This window comes from Archocentrus centrarchus, chromosome 13 (genome assembly GCF_007364275.1).
Source record: "Archocentrus centrarchus isolate MPI-CPG fArcCen1 chromosome 13, fArcCen1, whole genome shotgun sequence".
NCBI classification, from domain to species: domain Eukaryota; kingdom Metazoa; phylum Chordata; class Actinopteri; order Cichliformes; family Cichlidae; genus Archocentrus; species Archocentrus centrarchus.
The window spans coordinates 27,069,121-27,087,928 of NC_044358.1; the positions used below are offsets into that span (position 1 = coordinate 27,069,121).

Here is an 18,808-nt window from a genome sequence, read left to right on the forward strand (position 1 = left end):
ATATTAACTGCTAAAGTGAAACAGAGACATCTGTATATTGTGGAAATAAAAATTACATATATATATATATATATATATATATATATATACACACACACACACACACACACACACACAGTCATGGTAGAAAGAAAGTACACCCTCTTTCAATTTGAAGGTTTCAGGTATCAGGAAGTAAAAAAAAAAAAATCTGGTCCTTATTGGTTATTTATTTAACTACAATTAAGCCAAAATTCAGAAGCAATGAGTAAAAAACTAAGCACACCCTTATTGTTTCTGTTGGAATTAAGTGTATAAGTGGCAACCAGGTGCTGCTAATTAAATCCACTTTATTAACTGTTCATCAGCAAGAGTGAGCACCTCTATAAAACCAAAAGTTATGGCAGTTTGCTGGTGTAGCACGTTGATGCAATGTCAAGGAGGAAAGACAGTAGTCCTGGAGAAGCAACTGTTGCTGCCCATCAAACTAGAAAGGGTTATAAGGCCATTTCCAAACACTTTGTCCATTGTTCAATAGTGAGAATCATGATTTGGAATGGACAAATGGAGAACATTCAAGGCAGTTGCTAGTCTTCCCAGGACTCTGTGATTCTTGGTTTTCTTTGGGTTTGTTTTTCCCCTTAGTGTATTGGCTGTGTTCTTGGTTGCTTGTTTTGAGCATTGTCTCTTCCCTGGTATTCCGCTATTTTGTGTCAAGTCTCCATCAGTGATATGTCCTCTTGTTTGGTTTTTTTCCTGTTTTATTTTGCTCATCTGGGTCTTGTATGTTTGGTATTTTGTTTATTTCCCTTGTCTGGTTTTTTGTGATTAGTCTCAGCTGTTCACCTCCTGTTTCCTATTCCCTCATTCCCTCTTGTATTTATTGTCATTGTCTCCCCTTTCCTTTTGTCTGGTCCTCCCACTTAGCTGTGCTGTCCCTAGTGTTTTTCCCCTGTGCTTCCTCATGCCTTTGGATTTTGTTACCTGTTTCTGGACTGTCAGTTACTTGTTCATTTCAAGTCATAAATGTCCAGCTTTACACCTACTGCATCCTGCATTTGGGTCTTCAATTTTCCACCACACCTCACACAGCCAAATCCGATATAGCAATGCTGAGAGAGACTGCAAAAAGCCCAAGAGCTACATCTCACACTCTACAGGCCTCCGCATGTGAAATGTTAATGTTCATGACAGTACAATAAGAAAAATACTGAACAAGTATGACTTGTTTGGAAGGGTTGCCAGCAGAAAGCCTCGTCTCTCTAAAAAAAAAAAAAAAACAAAACAAAAAAAAAACATGGGTGCACAGCTTAGTTTGCAAAGTTGCATCTAAACAAATCACAAGACTTCTGGAACAATGTCTTGCGGACAGACAAGACAAATATGGAGAAGTTTGGCCATAAACCAAACACAGCCTCTCAGCACAAACACCTCAAACCAACCATCAAGCACAGTGGTGGAGGAGTGATAAATTGGGCTTATTTTGCAGCCTGGGCATCTTGTAGTTGTTGAGTCCAGCATGAAGTCCTCTGTATACCAAAGTATTTTAGAGTCAAATGGGAGGCCATCTGTCCAACAGCTGAAGTTTGATATTTGTTCACGCTACCCTACAAAGACCCCAAGCATACCCACAATTCTACGATTGAGTGGCTTATAAAGAAACGAATCAAGGGGTTGCAATGGCCCAGTCCAGGGTTATAATAGTTTTGGATTTTACATTATAGTTTAGTTTTAGTTAGTTTTTACTTTTTTTTCTCTAATTCAGTTAGTTTTAATTCGTTTTCAGAGTGGTTTTGCTCGTTTTTATTAGTTTTTATTTTTGGTTTTATGCTTAGTTTTAGTTAGTTTCAGTATTAGTTTTAGTATTTTCATACTTAATCAGGTACCCTTTAAAGATACCCTTTAAAGAAATGTATTCAGCAACCAACTGTTCACAGACAGCAGAACTACATGCTAAATGTGTGTAATATTAAGGACACACATGAACATCAACAGGGAGAAACAAAGAACAATATGAACTCCAAAACTCGATAAATTCTACAATAAACTCCCAATAAAGTTCAGCCTCAGTGCAGCAGATTAACAACAGCTACATGTGGTGTTTGACAAAAACAAACTCCTTGAAGGAGTCAAAGCTCAAATCCAGCTGCATCCTGATGTTCTCTCCACCTGATGCTGCTTCTGTTTTGGAGCTAGCTTGGTTAGATGCTCGCTGATTAGACTTGCAGGGTCTTTGCGGCCTATGTAGCCTACGGAAGTGTCCGACCTCATGTCCGCATTTATGCATGTATAGCTGGATTGCGTGTGTTAATTACCTTGTGGTTGTGTGCTGGGGGTTTTTTGGTCCTTGCTCTTTATGCTCAGTTTTTAGGGTGCAAACATATTTGTCCCTGTTTTTTCACTTTCTTCATTCCTTCACGTCCATTCCCATAGTTTCAGCAGCTCCCTCCAGGAATTTGCTGACATTTGTGAGTCCTTATATTGATGCTTTGATTATTAGTCCTGATTGTTATTATCTGACTGATAAAGTAGCCGGAAACGCACAAGGACTAAACACAACGTTGTGGCTGCGTTGACCCGACGAGTAGTCGCGTTTCTCTGGAGGTGTAGGCCAGGTTGCCTTGTAGGATGAGAGCGGTTTCCGTAGCTGCCTTGTGTGCGCTTCTCAGGTCTACTTTGATGTTGGTGTTTTTTTTCCTGACTAAGAAGTGTTCCGTACATTTTTCATCATCCACAACATCATCCACAACAAGACACTCGCTGCTATCTGTGCTATCATAGTAAAAAAAAAAAAAAAAACACTCCACATGTGACTCTCTGAGGAGCAGCGCGGTGTGCGCACGCACGCACATGCGCACCCATTTGCCCGACGGCGTTCCGAGCTTAAACTCGGAGAGAGGAAAAAAATGATTTCATATCAATCCACAAGACTTTTGAAAAAATAACAATATCTATAATTTCAGTTAGTTTTAGTTAGTTTTGTAAACTCACAATTCAGTTTTAGTTAGTTGTCGTTTCTTCCTTTTAATTTTAGTTTTTATTTATTTCAGTTAACGACAAAGTTTTTTCAATTTCAGTTTTCGTTATTTCGTTTGTTTTCGTTAACTATAATAACCCTGGCCCAGTCCAAGTCCAAACTTCAACCTGATTGAAATGCTGTAGCAGGATCTTAGGAGAGCTGTGCATAAACACAAACCTCACTGAACTGAAGCAACCTTGTAAAGAAGAGTGGGCCAAAATTCCTCCACAACAATGTGAGAGACTGATAGACTCATACCAAAACTGATTACTCCAAGTTATTGCTGCTAAAGGTGGTTCTATAAGCTACTGAGTCATGCTGTCTTTACCATGACTGTAAATAACTGTCACTGGATAAATCTTTGACTCAATATTAATTGATAATACATTTTAATTACAAATTCCGTGCACTATAACACATCTGTGTGTAATATGTTTCTTTTTGTTTGTTTTTCTTCTCATCATAACTGTGACTGTCTTTAAAGTTTATACAACTTTAGAGAAATGTAATTTTCTGGAGGCATTTCACTCTCCAAAATGTGCTTTAAATAACCAGTATTATTCTTTAATACTGCCTGGCGCTGTGTGTCTGTGAATTAAATAGCTCATTTTAAAGACAAGAAGAAAGGCATCGGTTATTCTGACTCCTTTCTTCTGGTGATTTTAGCTACATGCCACAGTTTCTCCAGTTGATTTTGTTTGCCTGTTTTCCTGCAGTGTGGCTCAGTTATTACATGCACTAAATACAGATCCAAGGTATCCATCTCATTAATCACTTGACTGATTCCACAGCTATGTGCCACCAAGCTAACTGGCTTGTAGCATCTGACAAACCATGATTGGTGTAACATGTCCCCATAGCGAGCAACTTTTTCATCTGATTACATGTGTGGTGACTGTTCTTGTTCTTCTTGCTGAGGAGCCAGCCTGTTGTTGTTTTTTCATAAACCGACTGAGTATAGTGTTGACACAAATTGTGCAACCATTATTTTTCTGCGGATATTACAAACATCTCTGTCCTTAGCTGTCTTGACTTACGCTATTCTCCTCTTGGTCATTGCCTCATTTCTTTGTTTTCCTTCCTTTCTTTCACCCTATTGCAGTTTTAACCAATTTTCAGCTCTCTGCCTTTGTTCCACCTTTAATATCTGCTATTACTGCCCTTACACAAGCCTCAGCTGATCTCGCCTCTCTGTTGTCCTCATTCTCACCTCTGTCTTACTTTTTCCTCCTCTGTCTCCTCTTATTTTATTTTTTTTTTTTCGATTTTACCTCCTCCGCCTGTCTCTTTCTTGCCATTTCCCTTCTACCTAATTTCTTCTCAGATAGCAGCTACAGAAGACTAGCAGGTCAGGATCCGCCACTCTTAAGAAAACTAATAAAGAGAGATGGAAGGATAGTTTTAAGAAGCAAACTCTCCATCTCTGTCCCTCTGTTTCTGCCTAATCACCCTCCATCAGTCTCACAATAAATCTCTATGTATGAGTGTGTAGTGGTATTTGTTCTGCTATGTGGGTCTTGTTCTGCTTGGGGGTGAGGGGCAGCTTATGGTTCAGTTCTCCACTGAAATTGGGCTTTAAGGCCACTGTATGTAAAATCCAGCTGCAAACAGCGAGTGGCACATTATACTTCACAGCTCTGAGTCTGAGCTGATTAAACAGAGCTGATCTGCATTTTACTTCAACACGGTACAACCAGCTGTAGGAGGATCCATATTTAACTCCAGCTGTAGCTGGTTTATCCAGAGCAATGAAAAGACAGTAAGGTGCTTGTTGAAATGGAAAAAATATATTTTTGAGATTCTGGAGATCCTTGCTGCTTAGTATTAGTACAGATCCCTCACTCAGGAATAATTTGCTTTTCATTCCTATATGCACTACATGCATTTTTGATATTGAGTCTTTTTGTGAAATCAATTTAATTTGGAGTACTCAAGTTTTAATCTACTTGTTTTGCTTTCTGCTTCTTATCATCGTTGGAACATCTTAAGATGAAACAATCAAGAACTTTTCTTTCAGCACTTTTAACAGTATGAACTAAAAGGGGAAAAAAATGGAACGACTTAGGTTAAGATTCAGTTCTTTTGTTGTTGGTTTTTTTCTTTTTTCACAAAATGTGTCCATCTGTCTATTTGTTGGAAAGTTTTTGGAATTAAATATTAGGCTCAGAAGTGAAAGTGTAAAGGGTTTAATGGCAGGTGCTCAGCTGAAGAAGTCTCAGAAGTGGAGCAGCATCATCCTTCACACATTTAGTTTCCTTTTTGGTCTTCTAAAGAGCTTTTCTGTTTGCCTCTAACTAGAGCATATAAAGTACATCTATCCATTCATCCATTTACTTCTGCTTACCCAATTCAGAGTTGCGGGTGGGAGCCGGACATGTCGCCAACATGTCGCAGGGCTTGTAAAGGACTAGTACTGCTAAATGGCTAGTCAGTAGATAGCCAAGACTGTCCCCTTTAGTATCATTTCAGCATTATCTTTAAGGATACAGTGTCAGTGTGATAAATGATTCTACTCTATTCTATTGATTCTATTAACTATAACAAAATGCCAACATATCTTTGGCATTTCTTTTCTGCAGTGTCGTAAATTTATTAAATACCATAGAAGCCAAAATCGTACACTGCCCCATATTTATTCATAATGAGTTAGTTATTTAATTACAGCCATGAGTAATATATAATAAAACCATAATTCAAGGTTTATATGTGGATGTGTGATGAAGTATACATGCAGCATCAGTACATTTAGTCTGCTTACAAACAAAACGCAGGTGCTTTTCCTGTGTCTTCCTAATCATAATTAGATGAGCACAGCTGTTGCCTGGACCTTCGCCGACCCTTTTCTCACAACACCATTGATCTCTCTTGTCGGTGCCACACTGGCAGATACCTGATATTTTGTCAGAATGCCATCTCTCGGCTTCATCGTTGGGATTAAAAACAGTGACTCCCAGGTGAGCAGAGAGCAAAATGCATTTATTTAATTGCTGTCATCAAGTCTACGAGGAGGGATTCTGCTCCTTTGTGTTATCTTTGTCCGCTGTGTCAAGCAGCAGTGTTTTTGCCTTGTGTGAAAGGAGACAATACTTAACCCAGCTGATGTTGCGTCGGCAGCCCACTGAATAACTGTAGTGCCATTTTCACTCTGTGAGCTGGACTTATCGAGCGCATTCAAGTCTTTTGTCTCCCCATCAACTGATTTTGAACTCAAAGGGCACATTCCCGAAGATTTGCTGGCCAACTGTTAGCCGGTTTTGTAGTGTAACTGTGCTTTGTTTGGGTGGTGTAAGTCAAACATTTGGCCAGACTCCCAGAAATGGATTAGTCCCACTGTTAGATTAAAAAACACTTTCGCAATCAAAACTCCCTGTGGAAAATTTTAGATTCAGCAATATCACAGCGTTTCCACATGCTTGATAAACACTTGGAGTGTGCATATTGTTTAAGAACATATTTGTTGGTAAAAAAAAAACAAAAAAACTTGTTTAATTTAATCAGGTAATCAGAGCTTTAATCAGAGGTATAAGTCAACTCCAAAACAGTATTTTGTTTTTTTATAATTATTTCTTAAAATAAGCTGATTACCAAACAGAGAGTTTAGAAGCATGTCTCTTTTTTTTTTTATCCACACAAAGAAATTTGCTGTAGAGTAGAGCAGTGGAGTAAGGAACAGGCTTCTCTGGGGGAAAGGAACTTTTTTTCTCTCTGAACTGGCTGATCAATGAGATAGAGATCTCGTGGTCAATGTTCCACTCTCCTAAAAGGCACCATGGGATCCGCAGCCCACTTCATCTTTATCACTGGTCTGCTTCTGCTCTGACCGCAGGGACCCGACGCAGGCTCATTACTACCACAAATAGAGATCTGGCTGCATGGCCTGAGACTGGGATGAGTTGGCGGTCAGGGATGGAGATTGCTGGGAGGGTAGCACTGACACTCTTCCTCACTTATCTCCAGTGTCTCATCTCCCATTTCTTTCCCACGAGATTTTGCCTTTTCTGAATGCCAACAGCTGGTCTCCCAAAACCCCCATAAATATTTTGGTTCAAAGGGGGATCAGGTAGCTATAATAGACTACCACCTGCCCTCCTCCATCTCCAGCCACCCTGCATCAACACCTCTGCCAAGTCCACTCTGGCATTCTGGCCTTGGCATCACACTTGCTGACTGATGGACAATGTCTCCAACAGCATCTGTTCTCCAGTGCTCAGTGGCCAACATAACTCTCTGGCTTGCAATAAGTTACGCTGAGCCAGGCTTCATACTCTGTTCTGCTATTGGCGGGTTTTCTGCAACTGACGATGTCCAAACTGATTAGCTGTGTCGCTTTTTACGCTAGATGAGCTGTTCTTCCTTTGGCTTAGGCAGACCTTGTATTCACCTCACTGAGACTGAGTGGCTGCTGTCCACTTGGCAGAAGTGCTAAGTGTTTTCAAGGACAGTTTAAGCTTCCTGCCAAGCATGCGTTGTATGCTAATTAATGACCAGGTCAATGTGTGGTAATGTAAATGAGTCACTCCAAACATTGCTGATGAACAACGCTAAGGCTGGCTTTCCTGCTGCTGCGCCTGACACATTCCAAGACCCATAAAAGTGCAGTGATACTTTATTAAACAGAGTTTTGATGTGATGCCCCTCTGATTCCAAGCCAGCAGATGTAGTTGCTGATTATGTCTCTGCTCTCCATATGGCACTACTGCACGTCCACCTCCTCTTCAACCCTCCTCACCCAGACCCCCTCCCATCATGCTCCTGTTAGGTTCACATCCAACAGGTAACAGAATGACTTGGGCACTTGTAAACTCAACAACCGAGGCAACCCAGGGCTTGTTGGACTGGCCGAAAGGGAAATTAGCTTTCACCTTCACTTCGGCTCAGAGCAGCGGTCTCCTCACTAATACCTCAAACTAATCTTGCTCAGTCAATACAAAGCAATTTGTTAAAAAATTTTTTTTTAAAAATAGTGTCCAGTAGTGCATCACTGGCTTCTCAGGTTCAAAATGTAACAGATCATAAATAGTTAATCCAAGCAGATCAGAGGGTAGTTTGCAGGGCATTTAAGGTCATATGTAGTTAGCACATTGTAATTGGGCTAAGGCATTTTTGCTGGCATATAAAGGTTCTTCCTTTTCCACTGTTCTCTGTGTGCAAGTGTGTTACTTGTGCAAACCCTGTGTCCTGTGAGCGCTTCCTCATTAAACGGCTGTCAAACGTAAGTCTGCAAACCTGCCAGCCTTTGTGTCGCACCGCAGGAAATACACACACACACACATACACATATATATATACTAATCTTAACTCTAAATTGAGGTGGCCACCGATGGGAGACAAGAATATTGTTGATCTGTATATGTCAGCGTGTGCAGCATACAAGAGGAATTTGCTATCTCACCAAACTTGGAAATATCCACTAGCAACCAAATGCTAGTTACAAAGCAGTGGGCGATGAGTGAATTGCTTTAGGGGGACAAGTCGTCCAAAGTCTGACATTTAGAATGACCAAAATTTATAAAAATGACTTGATGTTTTATTTAATATGACATGAAAACACTGACTGAGCCCATCAGGAAAGTGATTGCAGAGGTCAGGCTTCAGTGATTATGTAACCACAGGTACTGATGGACAGTAAATAGAATATAGGTTTAAGGCATTTCCATGTTGCTTCCCTTTTCAGAGCCTGAAGCTACATCCATCTTTTTCTATTATCACTGCTGCAGAGGGCTTTAGGATAAACACAGGGTCATCCAACGAACAAGAGAACCTGGCTCAATGCAATGCTGCTTCTAAAGCATTATTTTTGAACAAAAATGTCTTATTTGTATTGTTTAAAACGATAGCAGCATGAGATGAAACGGTTGCTGACTTGACTACTTTCCAGCCCTGCGGCGAGAAGCTTTATGGTTTGCATTTCACTGTCTAGCTGGTACCTAAAACAACATTTTATGCTTTCAGCCTGGAACATCCACTAATACTCTCACTAGCTGTTGGAAACTTTGTGCACTTGACAGTTTTGTGATACTTACTGCCAGAGACATGTTTAACTTAAAATCAAAAAAAGTAATTAAGTACAATACTCAGTTCTATTTATTACCTAATGAATACAGCGCAAACAGCCTGTACAGCTTCCTGTTGTAACAACAAATAAAGGCTGCGCCTTCTAAATAATAAATGAGAGCCACAATACTCTGAACATATTTTTAGCCTGCTGGGACCAAACAATAACAAAGCTAAATGCTGATGTTGTTATTGAATTCCCTGAAACTGTACGTCTTGAGAAATGAACCAATAAAGGGGGGAACATCAAGCAGATTGCCTTTGACAACAGAATCAAATTTCACACGGCTAAATTCAATGACACCATTTAATGAGTGCTGATTGCAACCCCTTTGCTATTCCTCACTCCCTGTTTATGACTGTTTATCTTTTCCTCCCCTCCTGACCTATACACACTTTCCCCTGCCTCTGCCTCCCCTGTCACTCACTTCATTGCTCTCTTCCTCTGTCAGTCAGACTGTCAGTTTCTCCCCATCTTTTCCTCCGTTCTCTCTCTTCTTCTGTCTTAGAATTGCACTGACTCCCTCCCGTCGCCCACCCTTCATTCCCCTGATGCACGTCTGTCTTACTCCACAGCAGTCACTGTGTTACTGAGCTGTATCTACAGTGAAGCTACCAAATTATTAAAATCAGAGCAGTTATATTGAGCTTTATTGTTTGCCCAGGATTTTGTTCCCTTCGGTTTTTAAATTTAATTTGTTTCACTCCCACACCAATAGTGTCAGAGCCATGAGCAAATGCTTTAAAGACGCTTCCATCTAATTCTAATGTACAGCTTGTTTACTAGTATTGACAAGTTGTTTACATTACTTGGAATAATTTCTTGTGCCTCAGCTAAATGGATAAACATTGACAAAACTGCTTGATCAAATATATCAGTAAATGAATGATAATTTGTTCGATGATTCCTTCCTATGAAAGATGACTGAAAACTCAAACGTAGCTTGCAAGTAGAATTATGAGTTTCAGACAGTTTTGAAAGCAGCCTGATAAATCAACTGTGGGATGCTATCATATCAATATTGACCAAAATATCTGAGGAATTTTTCCAGTACCTTGTTGAATCTGTGCCATGAAGAAATGAGGCAGTTCTGTAGGTGAATGAGGGTTCAACTTGGAAATAGCCAGGTGTACCTGTAAAGTGCCTGTGAGTGTATATGTGGGTAGTAATCTTCCTGGAAATGAGGTCAATAAGAGAAAAGAGTGACACCTATGCAAAAAAATGAGATTTGTTAGTTGGATAATACGTGTCTATAGATGCTTTAACATTTTCCACATAACATATAGTTATTTAATTGTATATTACTCTAAGTGTACTGAAGTGTGCAACTTTAACCATTAGAACAAATCTGCACAATTGCTGCTCTTGTCAGTTGGAGAGAATCAACAAGTCGTAAATGGTGAGATGTGCCAGTTTGGCTCTAAATGAACTCACTGTAGATCAGGATTGACGGTGAGTTTGTGCCAGAACTAAACTGAAAGTGGTGCAGCTGTTTGGTTTGAAGCTGTGCCCTGCAAAGACACATGTAGGAAAGTTGGGTTTTTTTGTTGTTTTTTTGTTGTTTTTTTTCTGTTTTTATTTTTGGGATTAATCGACCAGCAGAGTGACTGATACTAGCTGTTGGTTGCAGATAAGAAGTCTGGCAGGTGACTTTGATGTGGCTGACAGCTTTCTGTTAGTAATGTGGAGATTGATTTTCTTTGCTTTCAGTACCCCTGTTTAAACTCTTGATTCTAAACACTTTTTCACATGAAGAGGACATCGACTGCTGCTGTTTAACAACCAATTAATCATGTTGCTGTGGCCAAGGGGAAATTTGTTTAAGAATGATAGATAATGTCCTCTCCCGCCTTGCTGTATGCTGGATTTAGTGCATAGTTCCACAGTCATTTTGATTGCATTTATCTTATCAACATGGGCATTCTGAGCATTGAGTGGATTTTCACTAGAAAATAATGCATTTTAATGAAGTGATTCCAGTAAATTTAGTAAATTTCTGAGAAATGATTAGGATGTCTATTTGGGTATTTTCTGTGTGAGTCCTGCCTGCACGCTGTGGAATATGATGATGATTCAAGATTCAGAGCCAAGTAGTTCCCTTGGGATGCCAGCATTTCTAGCAGTAGGGTCCAGTGGGCCAATTTGATGGAAAAGGACAAAGTGTATGTATTTGTGTGTGTATGCATGTGACTGCGTGTGTGTCTGTAAGCAGCTTTCTAAACCCACACTGCCTCAGATGCGGCCTATCGAAGCGTGTCAGGTTCCCTTAGTCAACAGGGGCGGATAGCAACAATCGTCGGTGCTGAAAAGGAAGGAAAGACTGGGTGGAGAAAGCGGATGTGGAAAAGGAGTAAATAATCTGGAGTTGTGGAGAAAGGGACATAAATGAGAAAGTTTTAATAAAAATAACTGTGAAAATGCAACAGGACACACCTAAAGAGGGGCACATTTCCCCAGTGTGATGCTTGACTATTAGCCTGATTTTAGGACTCTTTGAGGGGAATGAATTGCATTCGAGCAGTGGATGTCAGTAGTGGCCGAGCCTCCATCCATTAAGACATCCAGGGACTCCATTACACCCTGATGGGCAGAGATGGAAAACCAATTGAGGGTGGATGGGTGCAAGGGGGAAAAGCAATGGATTGGTGCTGGGAAACGCATAGACAGGCAATCTGCCATGATGAAGAGGCTCCTTTCCCCGCTCCTCCTTTCGGACCCAGCACGTCCTCCTGCATCCCCTTCAAGCCCCACTGCGTTCTACTGCAGTGCCTTGCCAGCTGACCAACCCGACACCTACCACACTCATTCACACTTTCCCGCTTTCCCTATTTTCTCCCGGGTTTCACCGTGAGCCCCAACAGCGTGTATCCATTCACATTATCGCATTGGGAACTGAAGCAGAGATGGATTTCTTCGGAGGGGAATAGATGGGAGTAGTGTTTGAATTGGGGGTGAATGTAATTTATGATTTTTCTGAAGTTCAGCAGATTTGTAGGTAGCTCCGGTTCAGATTTGTTGCTGAACTCAGGGAACCCTGATAGCTCCAAGGTTAGCTACGGTATACTTAACCTTCCTTCTGACAGCAGGGATGTGCCAGTGTTTGACATACCTGTTAGTGTCAGCATGATAAATTCATCAGGAGTGAATAAGGAATACAGCTATTCATATAGCTACAGTAAATCATTGCTATAAATTGTAATCAATCTCATTGAGAACTGTGTATCACAGTGAGTCTGGGATTGAAGAATTAGATATTTATTGATTTGTAATGATGTGTGGCTGGCTTTCTTATACTCACACCTTGTGTCTGATCTTTTTTTTGGTCCGCTGACTAATGAAAACATGCACGTTAATGTTGAGATGCAATAGTCAGTATAGTCGTTTTAGCTGTATTAGGAATTACTGAATGCATATTGGCTTTTTTTTTTTGTTCAATTAGTATGTTTTTCAGTTTTTAGATTGATATATCTATTGATTTTGCTGTTTGCTCTATATTTAGACAGCGACTATGCGTTTAACATGCTGAATTGGCTCTGAGGGTGTTTGAGGCTGTTTGTGATAAAACTTTTTCTAAGGTTCCCAAAATTTAGTGTCAAGTAGAATATTTCTAAGTGGTCAAGGTAATCACGCGACCTCTGTTAAAGATTTTATGTTCAGTCAGGACAGATAAAGTCAAAAGAAGATCCACCTGCAGTAACCTCTGCAGTAATCTGAGACCTCCCCCTCACTCCATATGTATAAATGGAAAGCTTGAGGCAGGGAGAGCAGCACAACCACAACACAGAACAACACAGTAAGGATATTTATTCGGTCGTTCACAGCATGAAAGAAAGAGGTGGGGTGGAAGGATAGGCTGCAAAGCAGTTTGCAGACTCCCAGCAACCATGGGAAGGTTAAAGCAGCTTAACTAGCATGCCCAATATGAGATTTCTTGTTTGAATATATAAAAGACTATCAGTTGATGTGTTCTGGCAGTAAGATCACTAACGCTTTGAATGTGATGTGTTTTGAACAAGTAAGAAACAAGTAGACCTGACAGAGCACCAGGGAAGATACCTGGTGATGTTATTTGGGTGCGTGCCTCGTAATCCAACTAGAAAGGTGACAGACTATTGCCCTGTCAACGCCAATAGTCTACTCTTCATTGATGTGAAAACCACATAAAGATCTGCATATTTTTCCCTATCAATTCAGATCTGTACCAAAATTTCGTAGGTTCATCCTTTGGCCGTGCTTCACTTGGCTCCATATTCCTGCTGTAAGACAGACAGAGCAACAAATGGCAAGAAAGACATTACGTTTACCGAGGCTCTCTCTGCCTTCTTAGTGAAGTTAATTATAATTTTTTTTTCACGCAAAATTTGTGGTCTACAACTTTTTCACAAATGAAAGTTCAGAGTCTGCACTTTAATCCCATTGTCAATGTTTTATGTTGCCACCCATGCCTGTGAAAGCTGTGGCCAGACAGTGCCAATTCTCAAACCGCAGGATATCATTCCATTACTCCAGCTGGGCTGACGGGGAAAAAAAGGCTGTGATGTATTATATATGCATTTGTGTACACGCATGTGGTTTATGGATGTTTTACTTAAATGTGCGCAGCCGAGCAGCCCCACTGTGAGCCAGGTAAACAAATGTTTTATAGCTGGCGATGAGGCGGTGCTACACTGAAGATTTCTCTAACGAGGGCTTGTTTGCGTGGGTGGAACAAAAATAAGTTTTTAGATCCAGACTAGTGCATTACATGAGCTTCAGTGCCTCAGTCACTGAAAAATATGTGTTTTCTGAATATGCCCATTACCACAGACCCTCGGGCTATCCTTGCCTGTAGTTCATCATAACAGATTTAACAGATTTAATCTGAGCTATTCTTTCCTTTGACTGTCTGCTGGCAACTTACTATTTTATCCTGCAGTTTTCATCCACATTTTCTTGATTTTTATCTCTTTTATGGTTCTCCTGTTTGTAGACGTCTGCTGCATTTTAAACATCACCTTCAAAGCAAAAGGTCCAACATCTCAGTGGCAAATAATTAAAGTGGAACACATAGTCTGACATCAACATCTCTGTGCAGGTGCCCTATGTCAAGGTGGCTCCAGAGGACATTTTGAAGGTTCACTTCCCCCGGTTCACAACTTTGGACCTGAGACCAACAAATACCGACATCAGCCTGGCTGTGGCCGGCCTCCTCACCTTCTTTAACAGCACCACCGCCTGCCTCATCTGTGCCCAGGCCGACTGTGAGTACAGCGTTCACACCCTCGTCACAAAATACACAATCATACGCACCTGCGGCGAACGCTCACACACTGTCTCCCCTACATCTGCCATCAAAGTGCAAACATTTTTGTTTAACGTCTGCTACCCTTTAACACGTGTTAGCGCACACAGGCTTCTCGCGCGCACACCGACTGTGTTCTGACAACAGATGCAGCTCTTATCAACATCTCACCCTGCGACACGCTTCCTTCTAAAGCAGCTGCTGCACTCCACAGCTACAACTCCCTCACAGCGGCACGCCCAAGTCCTGCATCTCAGAATAAGTTGCATTTGCTCCAGAGTCATCTCCCTTTTTAACACCACTGTCATTAATTAAAATAATGATTTATCACATTATGCTGTGTGATGTGTAATCTGTCTTCAACCTTCAGTCTCACTGTGTTTTCTATAAGACTGTGTACGCACTCGGAAAACACTTTGGGCTAAACAAAACACCTCTTTTAAGACTGCAGCTCTAACAGCCAGCGATCTGACCGCCCCCCCCCCCTGTTAGTGAGACTTGTTAGGTTCTGAAGACGCTTAACTGAATGACCTTAAAACAAAACAAAAGAGCTTGAAAATCTCTTCAAGAGAAGTTATTTTCGTAAATAGAGAGAAAGATTAAATCATGGCTTGTTCCCACCCTCTTTTAGTAGAGCATGCAGTAATTACAACTCCCAAGACAAAGGCACTGTGACCCCCCGAGTGGCACTGGCTAACCTTTTTCCTAATAAGCACAAGCCTTTGAAGACTGGAAATAGGCTGCAGATATCAACCGTGTGTCAGACAGACTAGAGATGGCAATGAGCCACGATGAGCTGCGTACCCCGCCTATCTCAGTTCTCACTTCTTCTGCCTTTCAACTTCTCTCTTTGGTTATCTTCTGCTTGTTACTTCGGAGTCTCCTTTGATTCATAACCTGTAAGGTGAGCCCCCCCCCCAGAGCATGATCATACAATCAGATACAGTAAATTATTCAAGCTCCCTTTTTTAAGTAGTTATTTTTTTTTTGTTACTTCATACAGTTTGCCTAAAATGAAAAAAAGTGCTGCTCGTGGAAATTAATCAAACTTACAAAAAGAAAATCCTGCTTTTATAACTGTGGTTTAGCCTCAGCTACATCACCCATAATAGCTTAAGGGGTCAAAATGTAGCATTAGTTTCCCCACCCCATTCCCAGATATTTCTGTACCTGTGAGTCTTTTTTTTTTTTTTTTTCCCAATTCAGGAGTCAAGTCCTGTTTCTGTTACATTTATTCCAGAGAGAGTTGTATTAATACAGCTCTGGTGAAAACCATGATAACAAGTGAACCTTTTAGGCACTCTCTCGCTCTAATATTGGTGGGTTTGGGGAAAATAAACTAATTTTAACATTGCACTCTTATCCCCCCTGGTTGTGTGTGTGTGGGTGCGGGGTTTTGCTGTGGTGGAGTTGGGGGGTTTTATTCTATGTCAGTGGGCTAAGAGAGTGCAAAGGAAATGAAATGAGAAGAAGCAGAATGAGGGGAGATGAGAGGTAGATAGACCAGGGGGAGTCTGAAATGAGAGAGGAGGAGAGCAGCGTATGCTACTTGGATGATATGAAAGAGGTGAAATATAGGAAGTGTGGAGAGGGATCGTGAGGAGGTAACCACGATGGAATTATACATTAGCAACAGGCAGGAGACGGTCCAGGAAATGACGCGGCTACATTGATTGCACTCTCTCATGCGACCCTCATTCATTCAACAGAAAATGCAGTAAATGGCGTTATGCCTGGATTTGTATGTGTGTGTGTGTGTTGGTTCAGGTTTGTGTTCAGCAGTAGTATCAGCTGAAACTCATTTGAGTTTGGCTCCAACTGCAGCTCCACCTTTCTTTGTCAGCTTACGCAGTCATTTGGTCGGTTGGCAGCCTGCTGTCACTTACTCGTTCACATGTGCCAGCCTCATTAATCACCCAAGCCAGTGACAGCCTAATAGAGCATGGCCAATTCATGAATATTTTCCAGCAATGGCTGAGGAGGCAGAAGCGGAGGTGAAGCTGTGCCCAAAGGCATGGTGAACACCAGGACCAACATTAATCTAGCTAACCCTCACTATCAGTGGCAGTGGTAATGTCAGACTGTAATACACAGTGTTCTTGACTCTTCGGACCTGCCAGGAGGCCCCCGCAGGTTGTACATTTCTAGTAGTTTGGTTATAACAGAAAGAAATATCACACCAAAAATGGCATGCACAGAATTTGCATGCAGCATTGCACTTTCATTTGTGCAGGGATTGGTGCGGCTGTCAGCAAGCTGAAAAAGAACATCCAATAAACTCTGAAATGTGTCTGCAGTTGCAGTGCAGGTACTGGAATTCTAAGATCCAAACGAAACTGCTGGCCACTAATGCTTGCAAAGCTTATTTTCCTCCTTTGTTTGCCTCAGTTGGAGAGTAAGGTTTCCCAGTGTAGGTCACTACATTGTTCCACTGCCGCTATAACCAGAAACAGCACTTCTTTAGTTTGTTGGTTTGTTCTCATTTCCATTATAATATGCCCGTTTGTCCAGCGTGCCTTAGGCTTATTGTTCTTTTTCTGCTAATAATTGCATGCTGATGCAATCTGATAAATTTGCGATTTCCCATTTCTTCTCATTTCCAGAGGTGACTACTGTCTCTCAGTGTTTCACATGCTACGGTATTAATCTTACTAACCTGTAATCATTGTTAGTCAGGTGGAAGCGATATCTAAATGACCTGTCAACAGGAATGTGTATTTAGGTGTGAGAATGATGGGAACACAGCAATGCAGGGGAGGGTCTTGGGGAGGAAAGGCTCTTTGATGACTTTGATCATAGTAATTATGTCGTGGTTACTAATCTTTCTGATGCAAAAGGCAGCAATGTCAGTAGGCAGCGCAAAGGTGCTGGTGTTAGTTGTCATGGTGTCTTTTGCTGCGCTTTGTAATTGAATAATCTTCTCTTTAAATAGATGAAGACAGTTGGGTTTAAACTGTCTTACTGCTTTATGAAATAATGTTGACTCAGAATAATGAGATTTTAGATTTGTGGAGAGTCAGTTTGTATGCACAGGTGTAAATGTGCAAAACTTATTTCAAATAAAGAAAAGCCCTCACTTGGTCAGCCTGCCTAATTAAAAAATGGTCAAATGGTATTTAGACAGATTTATCACTTGGGGCTCAGTGATTGGTCTGTTCAATGAGGTTGCAAGCAATGGATGACAGAAGCTTCCTTGTCCAGCATATTGTTAGGTCCATGAGGTTTTTGCCATACACTTTACACTACCACAGTGGATATTAAATAAAATAATCAGGATGTGATTGAATGCAGACTTTCAGTTTTAATTAAAGGGTTTAACAAAAGCATTGCATTAACTTTACAGGAATTACAGACATTTTTTACACATTTTCACAAGCTGAAAAGTAAATGAACATCTGGCAGACAATTTAATGACAAATTAAGCCGATAACTGGATCTATCAACATTAAGTCCAAAGAGCACAAGTGAATGAGGCCATTATTAGGTTAAAAAAACAAACTTTAGGAGTGGCCAAATCAACAATGTACTTACCGACCAGCTCAGCAACACCAAAAAGGCCTGAAAGACCACAGAAGATAACTAAGGTGCACGATGACAGAATTATTTCCATGATTAAGGAACAACCCTTCATAATATCTAACCAAGTCAAGAACACTCTCAAACAGGTAGGTGTGTCACTGTCTGCTATCATGAGATGCCTATATGAATGAAAACGTGGGCATGTGGGCAAATGAAACCAAGACGAACTTGTATCAGAATGATGGGAACAGAAAAGTATGAAGAATGAGAGAAGCAGCTAATGATCTGAAGTACACCATGTCATCTGTCCAACATGGTGGAGTAACTGTTACTGTCAGTGGAACTGGGTCACGAGTGTTTGATGATGTGACTGCTGATAGAAGTAGTAGGATGAATTGTGAAGTGTACAGGGCTTTACTCTTCGGTGAGATTCAGCCAAATGCCACAAAACTAGATAGTACTTCGCAGTACAAATGGATAATGACCTAAAGCATACTGTAAAAGCAACCCAAGAGTCTCTCAATACAATGAAATTGGATATTCTTCAATGGTCAAGTCCCTTATCCAATAGTCTATCCATTAGCAATTGAAGGTGGCTGCAGCAGAGCCCTGGGAGAGCATCTTAAGATAGGAAATGTAGCTTTTTGTGATGTCCATGGGTTGTAGACCTAAGGAAGTCATTGATTGCAAAAAGAAGTTCAACCAGTTAAAACAATCTTCATATTTAAAATCATGTTAGTTTGTCCAATTAGATGTGATCATTTAAAAAATGCTGGACTGTGTATAAAAACAGCTGTAATTCCTAAAAAAGTTGATGCAGTGTTTTTATTAAACCCCTTGAATTAAAGCTACAAGTCTGTGTGCCAATGGCATCTTCATTATTTGATTTAAACCACACTGTGATGGTTCTACGGAGGCAAAAATATATACAAGAGCCATTCAGAAGTCACTCAGA

General features: G+C 40.8%; 1 protein-coding gene across 1 annotated transcript in view; it reads left to right on the forward strand.

The window, feature by feature from the left end:
* Nucleotides 1–18,808, forward strand: part of grik4 (glutamate receptor, ionotropic, kainate 4) — a 252,268-nt gene that overhangs the window by 133,632 nt on the left and 99,828 nt on the right. The window contains exon 5 of the mRNA XM_030744322.1: nt 14,128–14,293. Coding sequence (XP_030600182.1) covers nt 14,128–14,293 — 166 coding nt within the window. The remainder of the gene's footprint in view (nt 1–14,127; nt 14,294–18,808) is intronic.